This window comes from Cydia splendana, chromosome Z, assembly GCF_910591565.1.
Source record: "Cydia splendana chromosome Z, ilCydSple1.2, whole genome shotgun sequence".
Taxonomy (NCBI): Eukaryota; Metazoa; Arthropoda; class Insecta; order Lepidoptera; family Tortricidae; genus Cydia; species Cydia splendana.
The window spans coordinates 6,249,081-6,270,403 of NC_085987.1; the positions used below are offsets into that span (position 1 = coordinate 6,249,081).

Consider the following 21,323-nt stretch of genomic DNA (forward strand, 5'->3'; position numbering starts at 1 on the left):
GAACCATTTTTATTGACTATTTAATTTAACAGATTGTACGCCCTAAACATAACGCCACTATCTTTGTAAAAGTTTATGAAGCAGATAGTTTTATTATGTAATTTTATTTATGGTCTAAGATCCCACATATATGGTCTACCTTCACCAATACGTCTGACGGATGAAACTTATATTTTATGAAAGAAAATATGTTCCAGAACATAAATGAATAGGGTTGCCTAAAGAAAAATGGTCAAGGCTATTTTTAATAAATTTTTGAAAAAAAAAAATATATTTCGTCAAATTTCACCGATTTGTCTTACGAACGAAATAAGTTTCAATGGAAAGTATACAACTTGTACAACATAAATCAACTAGGTTGCCTATCTTTTTCCGGTCACTATTATGTGGTTGCCGTGGTTAAAGAGGTGATTTTATATCGATAATTGCACTCATCTGTCTGAGGCTTGAATTATACATCAAAATGATGGTAATTTTATTGCAAATACAACGGTATAGGGTTGCCAGGCTTTTAAATAAAATAAGAAGGGAAGACTTTTAGCGATAACTCATAAACGGCTTAACTGATGAAGTTTGTTTTAATTTTATTTGAATGAGTTTTTTTAGGCACTATTTGCGTGATTTTTTTCATATTTTTTGGACAGATGGTTCAAAAGTTAGAAGGAAAAACCTTATTTTTTTTTTTCTTTCTAAACGATTATTTCCGAAATGATTCACTTTATCAAAAAATGTTGTTTATAGACCCCTATTCATTTTGAATGGTCTATCCAACGACATTCCGCACTAGTGATCCAAAAGACTCGAGCCTTTGGAGCTCTATTTTTTAGGGCTCGCCTCATCTGTTGACGCCTAAAAGGCTAAAAGCCTATTTAGCTCTTTAGCCCCCGAGCCCAGTTCTATTTAAGAGCCTAGACTCTTGGGGCTAATAACCTTATTAAGCCCCTAAAAAAAAGCCTATAGCTCTTTAGCCCCAAGCCTTAATAAGGTTATTAGCCCCAAGAGTATAGGATCTTAAATAGAACTAGGCTCGGGGGCTAAATAGCTAAATAGGCTTTTAGCCTTTTAGGCGTCAAGAAATGAGGCGAGCCCTAAAAAAAGAGCTAAAAGGCTCGAGTCCTTTGGATCACTATTCCGCACACTATAAGGTTGAAACGGTAAAAAAATTGTCACGCATTTTGTTTCTTTCAAAGCGATTATTTCCGAAAATATTCACTTTTACCAAAAAATGTTCTTGTAAAACCCCTATTCATTTTGAAAGACCTATCCAACGACATCCCACACCATAGGGTTGAAACGAAAAAAAAAATTCTCACATACATTTTGTTTCTTTCGAAGCGATTTTTTTCTAAAATATTATAGTGTGGGGTGCGATGCGAACCGGTCAAGTGCGAGTCGGACTCGCGTTCCAAGGGTTCCGTACATAAGTCCGACTCACGCTTGACTGCACATTTCTAATAGGTTTTCCCGTCATCTATAGGTAAAGAACTATTTTGTGTATTTTTTTCGAAATTTTAGACCCAGTAGTTTTGGAGATAAAGGGGGGGGGGGGGGGGGGATGGTCGGACAGACAGACAGACGCACGAGTGATCCTATAAGGGTTCCGTTTTTTCCTGTTGAGGTACGGAACCCTAAAAATAAGGTTTTTCCATCTAACTTTTGAAAAAATATGAAAAAAATCATCAAAATAGTGCCTAAAAAACTCGTTCAAATAAAATTAAAACAAACTTGATCAGTTAAGCCGTTTATGAGTTATCGCTAAAAGTCTTCCCTTCTTATTTTATTTAAAAGCCTGGCAACCCTTATTTGTGACCGGGTTTTCGCAGGCAACCCTATACCATTGTATTTGCAATAAAATTACCATCATTTTGATGTATAATTCAAGCGTCAGACAGATGAGTGCAATTATCGATATAAAATCACCTCTTTAAACACGGCAACCACATAATAGTGACCGGAAAAAGATAGGCAACCTAGTTTATTTATGTTGTACAAGTTGTATACTTTCCATTGAAACTTATTTCGTTCGTCAGACAAATCGGTGAAATTTGACGAAAAAAAATTTATTTCAACAATTTTTTTTAAAATAGCCTTGACCATATTTCTTTAGGCAACCCTATTTATTTATGTTCTAGAACATATTTTCTTTCATATTTTCATAGTTTCATCCGTCAGACAGATTGGTGAAGGTCGACCATACATATATGTGGGATCTCCTACTATTAGTTATTAAATTTTGATTATTTTTACTGCTGTTTATTTACCGTTTAATCTTTTATTTACGTATTATTCGTATTTTTTTTTCATGCTTGTCCTTCAGAAGTCGCCAATACTTGGATGCAGGCAAAGAACGTCCACCAGTCGCGTGAAACTTAACAACAGTAACAATGTTAGTAATAATTCATGAAACATTAAAGCTTAACACTAAAGGCAAAAAAGATACATTGATTGAGTATGTGTAAAATCTAAGACAATTTCGTGCTTCGAATTTGACAACTAAACGAAATGGCGCTGTATAGCTGCTCTGCTCTATACATTTTGCGGTAACTCGGACTGTCAAAAGTGGACTTGACAATTCAGTGACCACAACACATATAGTGCAGTACAGCGCCATCTGTTTTGGATGTCAAACTAAGGGGCACGTTTTTTCTTAGACTTTACCTCTCTATTACAATCAATTCTTTGCTAAAGGTTAACATTAAAGCTTTTTCTAACACATAAAAGTGAAAATGGCATTTATATTAAACTTGTCAAAAGCATTACACGACACGACTGATGCCTTTCCCACCATATTCATAAAACTTACCAAACCTCTGTTAAATGTGGTATCTTTCTAACATACGCAAATGTCTAAATGAGAGATAGCGACACACGATTAGACAACGGCATTTTAGATTTGACAGACATCTATGAATAAGAGCGTTTTCACATTGTCCGATCCGATATCGGACGTTGGAAGAAGTAAAATGTAATGGCTCATCTACACGATGGCCCAACCTATTGGTCCAATATGTTGGGCCAACTTCCAGAGGGGGTAGTGGTGTCGGTTGGCTTATGGCGCGCGGGATGGCGATGAGTTGGCCGCGGTGTCGGTTTTTCGGCCGTACATCAAAGGGATTGGGCAAGCGATGGCGGTACGCATCTACACGTGGCCCAATCCACAGTGCGTGCTCGAACGCGGTCGGGTGCGGACGTTTGTGCTCAGTATCAATTTTCGTATTTTTTTTAAATTAAAATGACGAGTACGTGGCCTCGTTATGGAAGTAATGAAGGAATAGGAAATTTACGCAGACAGTACATTTACAATTTAAATAAATAAATATAACAATACATACTTATAGTTAAATAAATGAATATTAGATACATATCTAACTATATATAGTAAGTACCTAAATTGCACAATTTGCACAGCTATGTTGGTAAGCTAGTAACAAAATGAAATAAAAATTATAATATGCTCTAAAATAATTTAAGCAAATTATAAGGTAACATGAAATTAAGAAAGATATTTAATTAATTTAATTCTTTAAAAAAATCTATCATTTATTTATTTTCGGGAAGTAGGTATCATCAAAAAACTTTTGCAGCTTCTACGACATTTTTTTAAATTACTTGATGATATTTAATGGTACGTGGCGTATCTTAGATAAATTGCTGCAACGGCTAATGCTTCCACGTCCATCTTGGAAACCGGTTAGATCACAACTGAATGTCGCCATCGTGTACTGTGGATGCGTTCCAACCACCACAAGGTCATCTCGCTGGCGCAGCGCTGGGCCATCGTGTAATTCGTGTAGAGGAGCCATAAGAAATAAGTGTTTCTCTGTAAATAAGTGTACGATAGATAACGCAAAAAGGCGGACTTAATGCCAATCACACTCTCCTGCAGCTGTTTTTGTCATAGGCACCTTCCGACATCCGATATCGGAAAGGCGCTTCCGATAAATTCAGCCATTTCGGAGCCCCCCGTCAGTTGTCGGACCAATAATATTTGTTTGTGTGCGTATGTGTAGGCATAATGCTTGTTGTAGTGTGCGTGACCGCTAAAGACGGCGGCCTGACTGACGCGAATGTAGGATCCTACATCCGATATCGGATCGGTCGGACAATGTGAAAACATCTAACACCGCTATAGTATTATACCTACTAACTTTACTCTTTGGCTATAGTAGTCGCAGTACCAAGTGGCTACTGAAGTTATAATGAAAGAGATAGCAATATGATTATATGACTTGAGTCAATTGGTATTGCAGGCATTGCAGCTAGTATTCAGTGTCCACATTAAATTTACTTTCACATTTGGTCTTTATTTCATGGTTAGTAGGTTAGTAAGACACTTGATACTCACTGGAAAACGAATCTTATTGACATTGCCCCTGAAAATGTTCAGGACTGGTCAATATCGGGCACCCAAGGCGCAGCCGGCGGAGCGCAACCCGGCAGTAACTTAGTGGACGACTCTCACAGCATATCGCGGGACTCACCACTAAACCTGGCATGGGTAAGATATGATACAGTTTTAACCTTTCATATCGGTTGTGCTGACTGACAAAGTGGATGACTAAAAATTCGGCCATAACGAGCAGCTTCAACAGGAGCACTTGTTGGTGGACTGACGCAGCCATGTCGAGCAATTTTATTGTCAAGCGGACCCTGGGCTCCCATGAGCCGTAGCAAAATGCCAGGATAACGCGAGGAAGACGATAGTTGGTGCCACTTTATACGTAAAAGTACTACACGCAATACTACCGTAGTATCGTTTAACACTTTCATTGCCAGGCCAAAATCAAGTCCATCGTTGAATGCCGGCGTAAATACAAACATCTATATAAGACTCCCCCGTGGAGTCCAAACGCGCACTCGATCAATAAACAACGCTACACGCCAAGAACTCCGCTGTGGAGTTCATTTATTTCTATGCCGTATGCCGGCGACTCCTCTAGGGAGTCCAGGGCTGTCACAAAGGACAAAATTGCCAACGTCATGCATTGTTAGTTTGCAAAGTGACCATAAATACATATTACGCAGGTATGTCGGATACCTACCTACTCTAAACATTTTTTTTTTAAGATTAAAAAAATAACGGTCGATTTTGCCGTTCCATCAATTATTTCAGTAATCTCTAAAAAATATTAAAATAACATTTCAGAGAATAAAATTTAATATTCCATTGTTAACGTTACGGTGAAGAATATGAGGCAAATATGCCAGCTTTTAAGCTTTTAAATTGTTTTCCTAAAAATCGCACGATTTTTCTAATCCTAAAAAACGAGGTATAGTGACGACCCTGAAAAATCGTAAGTTTCGTAAGAACTCGCTAGGGGAGTCGGATGGCATGGCCTTTAGTCATCTATAAATGTATAGTACGAACTCCCCTCGGGAGTCGTGTGGCATGTGAACAAAGTTTTTGAGAACTCCCTAGTGGAGTTCTTGGCAGTGAAAGTGTTAATTTATATATACAGTCAGCGGTGTTCAAAATGGTCACAGGTTGTCATTATCTCATGGACACTGCTCCATGTATCGCGCTCCACGTAGGTAGGTTAAAAGTTTTATTTGTTAAATTTTATTTATGTTGTTTTGCACTAACACTAAATTTATTTAGTAGTATAAACTTGTTACTAACATAATATGGGACTAGTCCTGAAATAAATATTATTCATTCATTCATTCATTATCTTATATTACTTACATACCTTTTTCAACGTGTTGCCACCTTAAGTACTTTTGCCACTGACAGTTAAATTTGACGGCAAAAATGTTAGCGAAGAAGAAATCGAATATGGGTTCTTTAGTTAGAGCTGAATTAAATAAACATATCTTTTCAGGATTCGTCTATGAAAGAAAACTGTCAACAGCAAGCAAACGCTCCCAACTTCCGGCCGATTACTCCCGACAACCTGCTCATTCCTGTGGACGAGATTTTATCTCCCGCAACACAGAAACAAATCAGGACCACCATACGGGCCCTTTTCCCCAACGGCCCGCCGCCTCCGCCGCCCGTCCGGCCCATGAGGAGGCCCAAGAAAGGTGACCTGCCCTACATTGTGAACTGCAATAAGAGGACGCGAGTCCCTTCGCCTAAGGGTCTCAATGTCTTCACAGGCGACAAATATGGCATCACCAGCAGCACCAACTGTGACGAAGACGAACAGTGTACCCTAGCGAAAAAAGCTCGCCGAGGCCCCTACCGCAGCGCCAGCATCTCCAAATCCACATTTAATCGGCAAACCAATGAGATCGTTGATCGACTAAAATTATACGAAAAAATTGATAGACTAGTCGGCAGAACTCCCATGGAACAACCCGTCGGATACATGAAGCGCTCGTTCAGCCCCCTGCCCAGCACCTCCACTGACAATGAGACGATTATGAAAAATGATAAACACTTTAGTGAATGCTTGAACTGTGATAATTTTGATATTGATGAAGACGAGGAATTACCTGAGGTTATATGGGACACAGATAATGTTAAAAAGGAGAAAGATCGAAAAGGTTTATCCTCACCATTAGATAATAAATATATAGACAAAGAAAATAATAATTATACTGATAGTTTCATGATAGAAATAAATGAAGATATGAATGAAGATATGGATAACAATAATAATGATGTGATTGCCATAGATGACGACTTCTGTGAAATCCAATTTGATAAATTCATGCCAAAGGAAAAAATACTCGATTACTCGGACTACGAACCCAAAAAAGAACCATTGGAAAAAAAGTTGGCATATTCTCCGCCAACTTTTTTTCCAATATTCCAGCATTCAAAACCTTCGAACAACCTTCGGGCAACGTCTTCCACTGACGTTATTTGTGTCGGTGATACGCGCACCACTAATTCCACCATCTCCACGCAAGCATCTGCTAATTCAGTCAGTGTGCTTCGTGCGAGTAATAAAAATGAAACCGCTACTGATACGAAACATTCTGATCTAGTCATTGAAGTACCAGACGTTCTAGAACCCATAAACATGTCACGACACGACCCCGCTAGACCCCCGGCGTGGAACGAGGAAGTCCAGTTTGTCTGTGAAGAGAGGATAGAGAGACCAAATAAGTTGACTGTAGAAAACATGCCCGACGTACAGATCGTCTCTCACGCTCCCGCCAGCCCACAAAACGGCTCAAAAGCTATATTAACAACAGCAATAAACGAGCTGCAGCAGTTCCTCACTTGCCTCAACGAGACTTATAGCCGGCGGAAAACGAAAAAGAAAAACAATAGGGCAAAATCGAAAGAAAACTTGGCCGTTCCTTGTAATACCGAAAATGCTTTAGCTATCAATGATGAGAACACGGCACCTATTATTGAAAACGCATCAAATGTTAACAATGAAAACGCAGCACCTTCAGTGAACCAAGCGCAGTCTGACACTGGTAGTTTGAATGGCACAGCCGACTCGCCACCAGGGAAGCGGCTCGGTGAATGCCCAATTTGCCTGGACAACTTACAGAGGGGCTCGATAGCTTCCACTAACTGTGGTCACGTCTTCTGCCTGGAGTGCATTAAGCAGTCGTTGAAGTCCAGTGGCAAGCGGTGTCCGACATGCCGGAAACAACTCAAAGGTGTTGGTTACCACCAAGTGTTTCTGTAATTTTAATGTTTTAGCTTTGTCGCAAGCATTCCATGTGATTTCATACAGTTTACATGTTGTACCTAATTAAGAACATATCTGTACTGTACCTAAGACTGACTCAAGCTACTTCTTTTAAATTTATGCTGCTACCTACATAATTACTAGATGTTTAGGTTTTTTCCTGAAACGCAATTCTCTATTCAGTAAGACCTCTTGTCCAGTAGCCTCAAGGCTAGGATCATTTAAATTTCATACTTTATAGTCAGATATGAGATATGAGAATTTTCTATTTTTCATCACTAACGTTTTGAAAAATGTGTTCTTTTCTCATTTCGTCAACGCAATAAAAACAAGAAATTGTCATGGTTGAATACAAGTATGGTGTCTATTCACCCACTGTATGGTTGTTAAACTAAGAACTTGGAATTAAGTTGTTCAAGGATAGAGTGCAATGGCCATTGATAGACTTTATGGTTTCAAAATGGTCATCCTACTACGTTGACAATCGTACCGCACGTAATCCTATATGTGTAATTATGTAGTGCAGTGTTTTTCAAACTTTTTCATAACGCGACCCCCTTAGTACGAACTAAATCATTCACTTATTTGCTGATTTAAGGCTGGCAGAGACTTTGCGACCTCCCAGGGGTCCCGACCCACAGTTTGAAAAACACTGATGTTAGTGCATAGGAATAATTTACGTAGCCTTGGGTCACAGTCTAACTAAAGCATGAATAATTATTATTAGATATGTTTTCCATTGATGTACGTAAGTTCATAATTCATAATAGTTGAATATTTGTACTTATCTAAACAGGAGATAAACGCTACAAATCGCAGCATTTTACTAAAAGTTGATGTTAGATTGCCTCTTTCTGTGTGTTTTGAACGGCAATGGTCGTTGAGTACTGATTAGTTAGTAATAATTAATAAAGAATGGTCTGAAGTGAGATTGTTTCTACAATGTAGAGGAATGGTGTTTGGGAGGTTGGTGTGGATGGGAGGATTCAAATGGTTTAGCTAATTAATCTATGGTACTATAAACTTGCTCAACATTGCTTACCGTGCCTAACATTGCCTAAAGGGTAATTATATATTCAAATGTTATAGTACCTAGTTTAACACACTATATTGATAACATACTAAATTACCTATCAAATACGAACCATGCATTTTTTCCAAGACTACAATAGTGGAAAAAAAGGCGATCATTATTAAGAAATAGATATACATAGCCATAGCCATTTGCCAGAAAATCACTGTTTTTAAGCCAACTAAATTCTTATGGAAATTCTGGTCAGTTATAATTTTAATAAGTCCACAATAATTATCTCTTACAAAGCTCAGCTTGATACCTATAGTTATGGCAATGTATTATCTTTAGTTGAGAGAGTATGCTGGCCCAATATTACAGGGTTCTATGTCTCACTTTTATCGACCTGAAATTTGAACATTGTCATAGTGACATTAATTCGAATTTCAACTATCTTGAAAATGTAACATAGAACTTTGTAATATTGAGCCAGCGATTTGGCATGGTAGGCAACATTGAGGAAGTTTACGGAACTCGGGTCTCTTATTAAATGTGTCATTAAATATTGTCGTAATCGATATGTGATTTAATCTATGAATGGTGTAATTTATCATGTAAATATGTTCACTAATACATGTGTTACGCATGTTTGTCAGGCTGTATATGGCTTTCCTATATAAATAGGAAATATTTGTACGTGTAGTGTATAACATTACAGTATTATTAGCAAATATTCAATTTCCAATAACTAGAAGCATAAAGCATTACTGTCTCCCTTGCTCCATGCTCTTGTCCACTATTATAAGAGTCCGTCTAAGCTAACTCTGCACGTACAGTCACCAGCAATAGTTGCTAAGCGGGCCAGGTGTTCAAAATGATCTTGACGCGACTTTATTGTTAAGAGAATAAGAGCGCGTCAAGGTAATCTTGAACACCTCGCCCGCTTAGCAACTTCTGTTGCTGTCTGTATTTGACACAATGTTTAAATCGCTAGTAAGATTTGAGACATACTAGAATTTTGGCGTGGTCATCCAGCCTTAATAGGTTTTTGAACTGAAGGCGTGCATTATGACTATTATAAGGGCAATGTTGAGGAAAACGTTACCCTTGTGTTTCTAGTTATATAAGAAATTATTTATTACGTTTTAAAATAACTTCCATTATGCCATACTGTATTAAAAATATATGCAGAGGGCACTTATTCGTTTATAATTATTTTAGTTAATATTTTCATTTTGTATGTAATGTCGGCTGTATACCCTCGTCGAGAGCATCTCAGCGCCGCTTCGATCCAATCGGAGCGAGACTAGAAGGGAGCAGAATGTACACATTCGTTCTCGGCCTGTCTCGGGGTCTCTCGACGAGTGTGTACAGCCCACATCAGAAATTACGAATTTAGACATTTTGAATATCATTAGACAACTGTCCGATTGAAGGCAGGGAGTCTCACGGAAGACTTGAGGAGACTTATTTTCAAAAGGACTTATTTCTCTATGAACTCCATACAAAAATAAGCCCTTTAGAAAAGACACTCCTCACTTGTCCCCATTTCCCCATTAAAAAACTTGCTCACCCGCTTATCGTCGCCGTCGGACAGCTGTCTTTTGTATTATTTTAGGTTTTAATTTAATGTGGATAATTCCAGTATTATTTTTTTATTTAAACTAATTTTATAACTAACACGGGACTTAATCGCGTAAAACTTACGTTTATGTATGGCCTGACGTTTCGAACGTGACGTTACGTTCGTGGTCACAGGCAGACAGCAGGCAGACAGGCAGGGAGTCTGTCTGTGACCACGAACGTAAAGTCACGTTCGAAACGTCAGGCCATAAAATATAAACGAAAGTTTTACGCGATTTAGTCCCGTGTTAGTTATAAAAGTATTATTTTTGGAATTGATAAAAGATTAAGCACAAAGACTCGCGAATACGATTGTATAATCATTTATGAATAATAGTTCCCAAGTGGATGATTCTAATTAGCACCAGTATTTTAACCTTTTCGCCGCCCGTCAACGAAGTAGGTACTTATAGTTGTTTTTTTTTTAGCATTAGAAATAAGGTAAACAAACTTGATGTGTCTTTTAATTGAAAAACAGGTTTTAAAAATAAGTTACGGCAAATATGTAACAATTATGAATCTAATACGATCATTTATATTCTTCTGCTTTCATAAGTAATAGTTACTGATTTTTAAAACGCGTTTTTCGATTAAAAGACATGTCAAGATCGCTTACCTTCATTCTAATGCAAAAAAAAACGAACTATCAAAGTGTCATTAACGCATTGTCAAAAATTGCACGTGAACAAACCTGAACAAAACCACGACATGATATTAAGTATTGTATTTTCTCGGAAACGTTCGTATTTGTCATGCTACTTCAGTCAACCTCAGTACTTTTTGTACCGAGACTGACTGAAATAGGAATACACGTTCGTACGTTTCCGTGAAAATACGATGGAAAATAATGATTATGCTCTACATCTGTAAATGATTTAAATCCACTATCTCCTTTATGCTTGATCTTTGTATCAATCTTTATTTAAGTTTCTTATTTTTTATTTTTTTTGGTAAATAATTCAAATGAGACCAAATATTTAATTATTGAGTAATATATTTATTACATGTTGTTATTGTTTAATTTGAATTAAGTAAGACTCACACAACAAACGCAATGAAGGTATTGCACACTTTCAGTGCCAAGCGCTCCATTTCCAATACAAAATGAACACACATACATGTTCTTGGCAGTGAATGTGTTAAAACTGCTAAACTAAATTTTATCAGGTATTCCGCAACTTGCTAATCTGTATTTATAATTACTTGACCACTATTCGACCAATCTAATTGTCTGTCACTGAAAGCCTTAGTTATTTTAACTTAGTTGTGAGCCCAGTACAGAGGGTGATGTAACTAATAAAAATCTACTGTTGGGGTTCAGTTATGTACAACACAAATAATATAAAGGCCTGTCTCCATATTGCGCGGCAAACTATCGAATATTGGCTCGCGAGCCAACGCGATCTGATCGATTTGGCTCGCGAGCCAACGCGATCTGTTCGATTTGGCTCGCGAGCTAACCCGGTATCCATTGCGCGCGCGGCTGCCTCGCGAGCCAATGTTCGATAGTTTGCCGCGCAATATGGAGACAGGCCTTAATGTATTCTAGAAGCAAAATACTTAATTTCCACTGGCACAGTCAGCATTACATATATTTATAAGAATTTAACTGTTCCAAAATTATAGAAGTCTTTACCTCTTCTACAGTCTAAGCAAGCAGTGACATTTTTGTTGACATCATGTTTATGACGCTGACTGTACTTAAAACTAATAAATACTCGATTTTTGGAAGATTCTAGATTTAATTAACAATATGATTAGTTGATTACAATTCAAATTATAGCATATTCAATAACATGGCAAAATACCGTAACTATATTTTAGAACGTTTTTGACCCCACCATTATTAATATTATTATACTATGATTATCTAGCTTTAATTTAAATATTTTAAAATGTACAAGAACAAGATTTTAGAAAATCCACCAGTACCTAAGAAACCTAAGATGTGTTTTATTTATGTTATAATTATTGATTACAATGATTACAGAACAAAAATATTACAATGATTACATAAATACATAATAAATAAATGGGATTAAAATATAATATACTTTTCAATTATAGCCTAATAAGGTAATAAGGGCCACTTGCATCATTCACTAACCCGGTGTTAACTGGTTAAACCTGGAGTTACCATGGTTACCAGAACATTTTGACACTGGGTTAACGGTTTAACCGGTTAACCCCGGGTTAGTGGGATGGTACAAGTGGCGCTAAGTAAAAACCTCATTTAAACAACATAAGTCATTGATCATTTTAGCATAGGTACCTACAGTCAAAGAATTTAATTTCCTACCCATTTTGTACTCTGTCACAGTGACAATAGTATGAGGTCTCTAACGACTTTCATATTGATTGTCACTGTGACAAAGTACAAAGGGTCGGAAATTAAATTCTTTGACTGTACGAAATAACTTTTGAAAATTACTCAGACAAAACGGATAAAAAGTTTTTTGGATAATAAATACCGGTATTTTACCATTAACAAAAGAAGTATTCACTGTATCTTTTAGTTTGATCTAAATCACCCCAATGAACAAATTAACAGCAGTCAGTAATAAGAAATGTTCCTGTTGAATCTGAGTAGGTAGACTTTACAACCCCATTCAGGTATAGAATAGGGATTATACAAGAGATGAAATAGAAACCCCTCTCTAAACATGAGAAGATCGGAATGAAAGAGATTTTACCTACTTAATATAATATTGTCGATTAAAGATACAAATTCTTATTATTTATGGCTGCTATCGTCCTAATTTGCTCAACTAGCTAACTCTAAAAGCTATTTCAATAGTCTTGGTGATTACAATATAAAATCATAAATGACAGTATAACCATTTAACCACCATAGAATTTTTCATTGAGGGTGCGCGTGTCACCGGCAGTACGAAGTTTCATCTTATTTATCAGAATGCGGCGAAATCAGGCTGATTTTCTATGTCTTATATATCAGTCTACGGTAGTTAAAAGGTAAAAAGACACTGAAGTTAACACGCTTTGTAGATGGCCCTTAATGGAAGGACTTATAACTGTCACAAAAAGTGTATTTGTGACATTCTCAACTAAAAGGTACCACATTGTTGGTTGTCGATAAAGTTGATTTCAAATTGAATGCCTTATAATCAGGCTTTAAAGAGTGACCCAGGATAACATAACCCATGGCAATGAGTGACAAGAAAAAGTTGATTCACCCATATGTCAGTGACATGCTGCATCAAACATCATATAATTTATTGATTACATTTACACTATAGATAGGTAAACCTTTTTCCTTGACCCCTGTTGAGGGTGATGTTAAATTCCCCACTTAAAATTTAAAAATATTTACTAAGACTGCATTACTTTTTGCACCATCCCTTTACTCATGATCAGAGATGTATTTCTTAACAAAAAAGTAGACGTGAATCTACTTATTTTGCAATGTAGGACTACAATTTATCTACTTATTGCTGCTAGTTGCACTAAAATTACCATCTGAATGCAAGTGCTCAATGGATGCTGAAAGCTGTTCTAAACTTTGGACCAACTGGGTCATCTTAAATCTGGAGGTAGATTTGTCAAAACTGTCCTCTGTTGGCTTCTCCACGTCGGCGCAGAGGCGGAAGTGCAGCCGCGCCAAGTGCTCCTGCTGGTCTCTGATATTGATCATCTGTTCCATGCTGCAGCCAGCACTGAATGCGCTCAGTTTTCCAGAGTGAAAATCATCTAGCAAACCAAGAAGTGCTTTCTCCATATGTTTTACATCTGGCGCTTCTTTGGGTATGTGTTTCGGCCTGTTACTGTAGTTGGAGCGCATCAGGTCCCGATGGAGTCGCCTCTCGTTCACAATCGATACCTTTGTTGAATCATTGATACTGTTCCCTGTGCTCGCGAACGCCTGCCCCGGGGTCCGCGAGGTGAGGCTGGCGGCGCCGCTTGACATCTTGTTGCTGGTCACGGGCGACGTGGCGGACTGCGTGATCTTCGCCTCATCTTCCTCGCCCTCATTCTGCATCAGTTGTTGTGTTTCGTTAGCTTCCTCGACATCAACACTCATGTAGACTACAGGATATAGTAGGTTTCGGCACTTGAATAACTGTAAACCACTCTTAATTTAATAAGCTTTAAGATAAATGACATATTATAAAACTATACATTTTTGACACTAAATACATTTTCTTTATGCTCATCATTATTGTAGAACAAAATCAAGGTGAAAGACCCTTTTTTTTTGTGAGATAGGCTTTTGCTGCCAGGGCACTTTGCCAACGTCAAGTTTTTTGAGGTTAAACTAAGGGCGCACCTACAATTTAGCCCACAATTTAGGATTTAGAAAATGATATATTTAACATAGCATAAATAATATTTAATTAAAGCCTGACAACAGTTTATTTAACCCTGAGATAGTGTCGCAAAGAGAATATAATCACTACGTTTTAAGAGACGGGACTTCCATACTAGCGACTTGATTGGTCTGTGTATATGTTTGGTTATCCAATCATTACCAACATGTACGACAAAGAACTGTCAACGAACAATAGTACCAACATAACATACTTAAATAGTGTAGTATGCTACACGCTTGCGAATTTTATCGATAAATTGGGGAGGGTTGAAACATGGGCCCCTGTCAACAAATTTCGTACTCGAAATCAGGTTAGAATCGAGTCCACATTTAAGTCGTATGTTATATATAGTGTTCTTTGAGTGGACTAATACGTGGTTGGACTTAAATGTGAACACGACTTTTATTTGTTAAAATAAAAATATGTAAAATGATTTTTTTTTATAATTTAATACAATTAATTTAAAATACATCCTGACGGTTCACAGGTAACCATAAAGTAATAAGTAAAGAAAGAGAAGTAACTCCATAGTCACACTCACATGTTTGTAAGGTTCTATATAAAAATCCAAAGAATCATTTTAAATGTATGTTTGTTTTAACAGATTAAAATTCATATTAACTTAACTAATTTCGTTGTGGATATATGACAGTTTGATTTGGACCTAAAATTAATAATTGTCATTGATCTGACGTTTATGTAGCTGTCAAGTTGATGGGTTATTGGGCGGTATGGTTGGTGAGAGAGGAATTGTCTGATTATTGATATTGACTAGTGTTATATTTCAGTAAGTGGGATTTGTTTTGAACGTAATGCCGCCTTTTCGTTCACGCTCACCATCCTCGTCAAAGAAAGTGAAACGTAAACATAAAAGCAAACGGAGCCACCGCCGTACAAGCAAGAATGGAACACGTGCGGTACGAGAAGGTGCTGACAATTGCAAACGATCTCCTACGAAGAGGCTAGCTACGCCAAAGAGACGTGACCACTCTCGTAGTCGATCAAAGCACGGCAATCGAAAACACAGAGAAAGTAGGCACAGTCTTTCACAATCACCGGTTCGAACATATGAAGCGAGAAATAAACGTCCGCAAGCGTCGCTTAGTAGCGAGGGCACCCCGAAACTCCACCGCGCGCGTAGTAGAGAGTCACGGCGAGATAATGAATGCCAACGGCGGCGCATGAGGCAGTTACGACGAGATGACAGCTCCGAGCGAAGGCGGAGTCGTAGCAGGGAAACTCGTCAAGATGTTAGCTTAAACAACCAAAAGCGGCACAGCAGGGACTCGCGCCGCAATAGTAGTCCAGTGTATGAGAGGCGGCGTAGCAGAGAGCCGCAACGAGATGACAGTCTAGAGCAGGAGCAACGGCGCAGTAGGGAGAGACATCGAGGTGGTAAAACTAATTATAGGCAACGCAGCCCGGAGCCACAGAGAGCGACAAGTTCTCCGCAGCCGGAGCTGTTGCCAGGACAATCAGCTGTTACAAGGTCATGTGAAACTTTTATTAGTAGTAAAGAATTGCATGGAATTATTAAGACTATTGGGTCATCTAAAAAGCCAACTTTTCAAAACAATGTTGTACCAACTTTTGATCCGTCACTACCAGGTCATCGTATTGATCTGTGGATAAATAAAGTAAATCAGTGTGCATCTATCTATGGATGGGACAATTTGCAAACAATTCACTTTTCTCTACAAAAGTTAGCGGGCAATGCGAAAACCTGGTATGACAGCCTTCCAGCAATGTTGTCAACATGGAGTGAATGGCAGGAAAAACTACTTTCAGCTTTTCCTTTTGAGCAAAATTATGGTAAATTATTAGATGACATGTTAAGGCGGAAATATAGGCTAGGTGAATCAGTTGAAAACTACTTTTATGAAAAAGTTTCTCTTCTCAATCAATGTCAGATATCTGGTAAAAATGCGGTTGACTGCATTATATATGGCTTAACAGATAGAACTTTAAGAACTGCAGCCCAGTCTTTACGCTGCAAAGACCCAGATCAGCTATTTGAATTTTTAGCAAGTAGTAAAGACTTTTATGCCAACCCAGTAAAAACAAATGATTTAAAGACAAAACCAAATAGTGACACTTTAACAAAAACATCTCAAATATGTTTTAACTGCCGTGAAAGGGGCCATGTTTCTTCTAACTGTCCCAAACCTATCATAAAATGTACAAAGTGTAACAGGGTGGGGCACAAAACAGAAAACTGTTATACTAAGGTTGCACAGGAAAAACCTAATTCTGTAAATGTAATATGTAACAACGGGGGTAGTGATAAAAAGTATTATAAAGAAATCAAGATTAATAATAAAAAATACAATGCTTTTGTTGATCTTGGAACTGCTGTTACCATAATTAGGTTGAGTGATGCAATTTTATTAGGGAATCCAGTGCCAACCCCTATTAAAGCGATCAATGCTTATGGAAACTCAACAGTTCCCGTTGCGGGTGGACTGGTTGTGGAAATTTTAATTGATGATGTTGTGGGCAGTGTCGAAGCATTAGTTGTTGAAGATAAGTACACAAATGCGCCGATATTGGTTGGGCAGGATTTTACTGAGCAGTCTCATATAATTATTGTGAAAAAAATAAACAGCTAAATTTTTATTCAATTAATAATGTATTACCTGCTATAAGTAGTGAAAACACTGACTATAATATACGGTTAAAGGCAAGCGAAGATAAAAAGATAATTGGACAATGCTTACTTGAGGTGTTTACCGAACCGAAATATGTGGGTAACCTATACATTTCATCTGCGGCTATTGGCATTATAGGTAGTGAAATTATTATACAAGAGGGCATTTACTCATTCGACAATGAGGGCCAGAGTTGTTTACCAGTGCTGCAGGGAGGTAGTATTCCAGCTTATTTAGAACGGGGTACCGTGGTAGCTCGAGCAAAACAATATGTAGAGGCGCCAAGTTGCATGCGAGTTACACGAAGTAATTCAGTAATCCCTCTGAATATTAATGATATTAAAATTGAAACTACCTTAGATGAAGAACATAAGAGTCGTCTAGTAACGCTCCTCAATACATATAGGGATTGTTTTTCTATGAACTTGCTTGAACTGGGTTGTGTCAAGGATACAGAGATGAAAATTGAACTAAGCGATAAAAGACCAGTAGTTTATGCTCCATATCGACTATCACACACCGAAAGGCAAGTGGTAAGAGATATGGTTGGTGAGTTGATTGACGCAGGCATTGTTCAAGAATCTGTATCCGACTATGCAAGCCCAGTTCTATTAGTAAAAAAGAAGAACGGAAAATATAGATTATGTGTGGATTATAGGGCTTTGAATAACAAGACCATTAAGGAGCGCTATCCGATGCCAATCACAGAGGATCAAATTAGTAGGCTTGCAGATAAGAAATATTTTACAGCGTTGGATCTTGCGAGCGGGTATTATCAGATCCCAATATCACTAGATTGTCGTCACCTTAGTGCATTTGTCACCCCGGACGGCCAGTATGAATTTACTCGCATGCCGTTCGGGCTGGCAAATGCTCCCGCGGTGTTCCAGCGAATGATTAATCGTGTGTTGGGACCTGTCAGGTTTAGTGATGCCATCACATACATGGACGACGTACTCATTGCATCAACTACCATCGATGAAGGCCTTGACAAACTGAGCAACATACTAGAGATATTTAAGAATGCAGGGTTAACCCTCAACTTAGAGAAGTGTCTATTCTTATCCGATAAAATAGATTATCTTGGGTATGAGATCTCATCCCATGGAGTACGTCCAGGCCAAAAGAAGATTCAATCGGTAATAGATTTTCCCCAGCCGAAGAACCAGCATCAAGTTCGGCAATTTTATGGACTTGTAAGTTATTTCCGTAAATTTATAAAGAACTTCGCAAGCATAGCCCACCCTCTTGCATTATTGCTAAAGAAAAACACCCCATTTGCTTGGACAGAAAAACAAGCAGAAGCTTTTACTATTTTAAAGGACAGATTAAGTGACAGACCAATATTAACAATTTATGACCCTAATGCAAAATTCACAGAAGTGCACACTGATGCGAGTAAGCATGGCCTTGCAGGAATTCTTCTGCAGAAAAAAGACGATTCAGAACCGTTGCGTGTAGTCGCCTATTACAGCCGCCAGACTGCACCTGAAGAAAAAAATTTCCATGCATACGAGTTAGAAACTTTAGCAGTAGTAGAGTCTCTAAAAAAATTTCGTGTGTATGTCCTCGGAACTCCTTTCAAAATTGTTACGGACTGCCGGGCTTTAAGAACAACGCTCGTTAAACGCGATCTTATTCCGAGAATTGCCCGGTGGTGGTTACAGCTCCAGGAGTTTCAATATGAGATCGAGTACCGACCTGGTACCCAGATGAACCACGTAGATGCTCTCAGTCGCAATATAGGCGCTCCTTTGCCAGTGGAAGATAGTGCGTCACGTAATGAGTTCTTTCCAAACGTAATGCACATAGAAGTAGATAACTGGTTACTGACGTTACAGCTGGGTGACGAAGAGTTGTGTCGCATTAGAAGGATTTTAAATACGAAAGACAGCGAAGAAGAAATAAAGTCCATTAAAAGTAGTTACGTTATTAGAAATAATCAGCTCTATAGGTATGTTGATGACCATCAGAAGGAATTGCGCTGGGTAGTACCTAAGGGCGCAAGGTGGCAGATATGCAAACTGAACCATGATGACATAGGGCATTTCGCTTTTGAGAAAACATTCGATCGTATTAAGAAAACTTACTGGTTCCCACACATGAGGCATTTCATAAAAAAATATGTTAAAGCTTGCTTGAACTGTGCATACCATAATGACAATGCCCATGCTAAGGAGGGATATTTAAATCCAATAGAGAAGGTCACAAAGCCCTTCCACACTTTGCATATCGACCACCTTGGTCCATTCGTAAGAAGCAAAAGTGGCAATGCGTATCTTTTGGTCATTGTCGACGCATTTACTAAATATGCGTTCGTAAAACCGGTTAGAGATACAAAAACCCGAAATGTAATTAAGATCCTCGATGACATATTTTATACATTTCGGATCCCAAATCGAATAATATGCGATAGAGGCAGTAGTTTTACATCGAACGGTTTCAAAGAATTTTGCCAAAGCAAACAAATAAAGGTCGTCTATAATGCAGTAGCCTGTCCGAGGTCCAACGGACAGGTGGAGCGCTATAACAGAACGGTTCTCAAGGCGTTAAGTACTCAAAACCACGGATTAGACGAAAGGACCTGGGATTCCTCGGTGGGAATAATTCAATGGGGTATGAATAATACCTTGCAGAAATCAATTGGCAAGACTCCAGCTGAAGTTATGTTTGGAACTACGATGAATTGTGAGATAAGCAGTCAATTCGACTCTATTTTAGAAGTGACTCAATCGAATGATAACGTTGACGAGATTCGCAAAAAAGCTGCTGAAAATATTGAAAACAGTCAATTACGACAAAAGAAATATTATGATAGTAGTCGAAAACCGGCAACTTCTTACAATGAAGGCGACCTAATAAAGATAACTAAAGTTAGTTATGACAACGATGGTAAGAGTAAAAAGTTGGTAGAAAAGTACATAGGACCATTTAAAGTTATAAAAGTGTTAGGAAATGATCGTTACCAGGTATCTGACATAGAGGGTTTTAAAAGAAAGAATAAAAGAAAATATAAAACTACTATTTCCGCTGATAGAATGCAGCCATGGATACATCTGGCAGCATTAGACTTGCATAAGGAGTCATAATAATATTGAAGAATATTGAATATTGTTTAAGAAGAATATTGTTGATAGTTGAGAAACTTTTAGTTTGAATAATAAGGAGGAGGAATATAATTTGTTATATTATAAATTACTTGTTACTTGATTGCACAAAAAAAAAATGTGACATGTTAATCTTGTGATACTAGCATGTCCTTATATGTTATAAGATAAGTTGATAATATGCCTGAGATAATAAGACTGAAAGAGTCCTTCCCTGAGGACCTCTTTGCATAATATATGAGACTGATCTTTTAAAGTTGAATAACATTTGAAAGTAAAATAATAACTATTGTAAAAAAAATAAATCAAAGCAAAACATTGTGATAATTTAAAATAAAATAAATAAATTTATTTAATTGTTTGCTTTTTTTATATTCACTGAATAGGTATATTTCTCTCTGCACCAATTGTAGATGTCTGTTTGGCCCTATGGTTGACTGGTAGAGAATGCCATTTGGCATTAAGTCCGCCATTTGTACATTTTTGTATATACTTTGTGCAATAAAGTATAAATAAATAAATAAATAATTGGTTTAAAATAATAGTTAATAATAATAATAAGTAGAAGTCAACAGATGGTATAAATAGGCTAAACGTTTATGCTACGGATACTGTGGCATGTTTAAGCTGCGGATACTGCAGCGTATGTATATTTAGGCTGCGGATACTGCGGCATGATAGAGTTATAAACACTGTGAAACAGTTCAAGCTGCGGATCCTGCGGCATGTTAGCGCTGCGGAAACTGCGGCATGCTAACGCTGCGGACACTGCGGCATGTTAGTTGCGCGGATACTGCGGTATAATAGCGCGGCGGATACTGCGGCATAGATTTAAAAACTGTTGAAAAGGAAAACAGTAACCTGATTTTTGTTCTTGTACCTTTAGCCAAGTGTAAGGTGGCGTGTGTGAGGACATCACACGCGTCAGGATGGACGAGTGTAAGGTTCTATATAAAAATCCAAAGAATCATTTTAAATGTATGTTTGTTTTAACAGATTAAAATTCA

The 21,323-nt window shown here is 37.8% G+C and overlaps 2 protein-coding genes across 2 annotated transcripts; one reads left to right on the top strand and one right to left on the bottom strand.

Moving 5' to 3' along the window:
- Positions 1–2,311: 2,311 nt before the first annotated feature.
- On the top strand, positions 2,312–7,821 carry LOC134805032 (uncharacterized). The gene is made up of 3 exons (XM_063778322.1): positions 2,312–2,386; positions 4,388–4,498; positions 5,823–7,821. Exon 3 carries the CDS (start codon positions 5,832–5,834, stop codon positions 7,593–7,595), a length of 1,764 nt encoding a protein of 587 aa, XP_063634392.1. The 5' UTR covers positions 2,312–2,386; positions 4,388–4,498; positions 5,823–5,831; the 3' UTR covers positions 7,596–7,821.
- A 3,875-nt stretch (positions 7,822–11,696) lies between these two features.
- LOC134804402 (uncharacterized) lies at positions 11,697–14,528 on the bottom strand. Its single transcript, XM_063777433.1, has one exon. The coding sequence runs from the start codon at positions 14,270–14,272 to the stop codon at positions 13,676–13,678; it is 597 nt and encodes a 198-aa protein (XP_063633503.1). The 5' UTR covers positions 14,273–14,528; the 3' UTR covers positions 11,697–13,675.
- Positions 14,529–21,323: the final 6,795 nt, after the last annotated feature.

What these genes read in the sequence shown, in the direction of transcription:
- LOC134805032 (XM_063778322.1), top strand. Translation starts at nt 5,832, where the DNA reads ATGAAAGAAAACTGTCAACAGCAAGCAAACGCTCCCAACTTCCGGCCG.
- LOC134804402 (XM_063777433.1), bottom strand. Translation starts at nt 14,272, where the DNA reads ATGAGTGTTGATGTCGAGGAAGCTAACGAAACACAACAACTGATGCAG.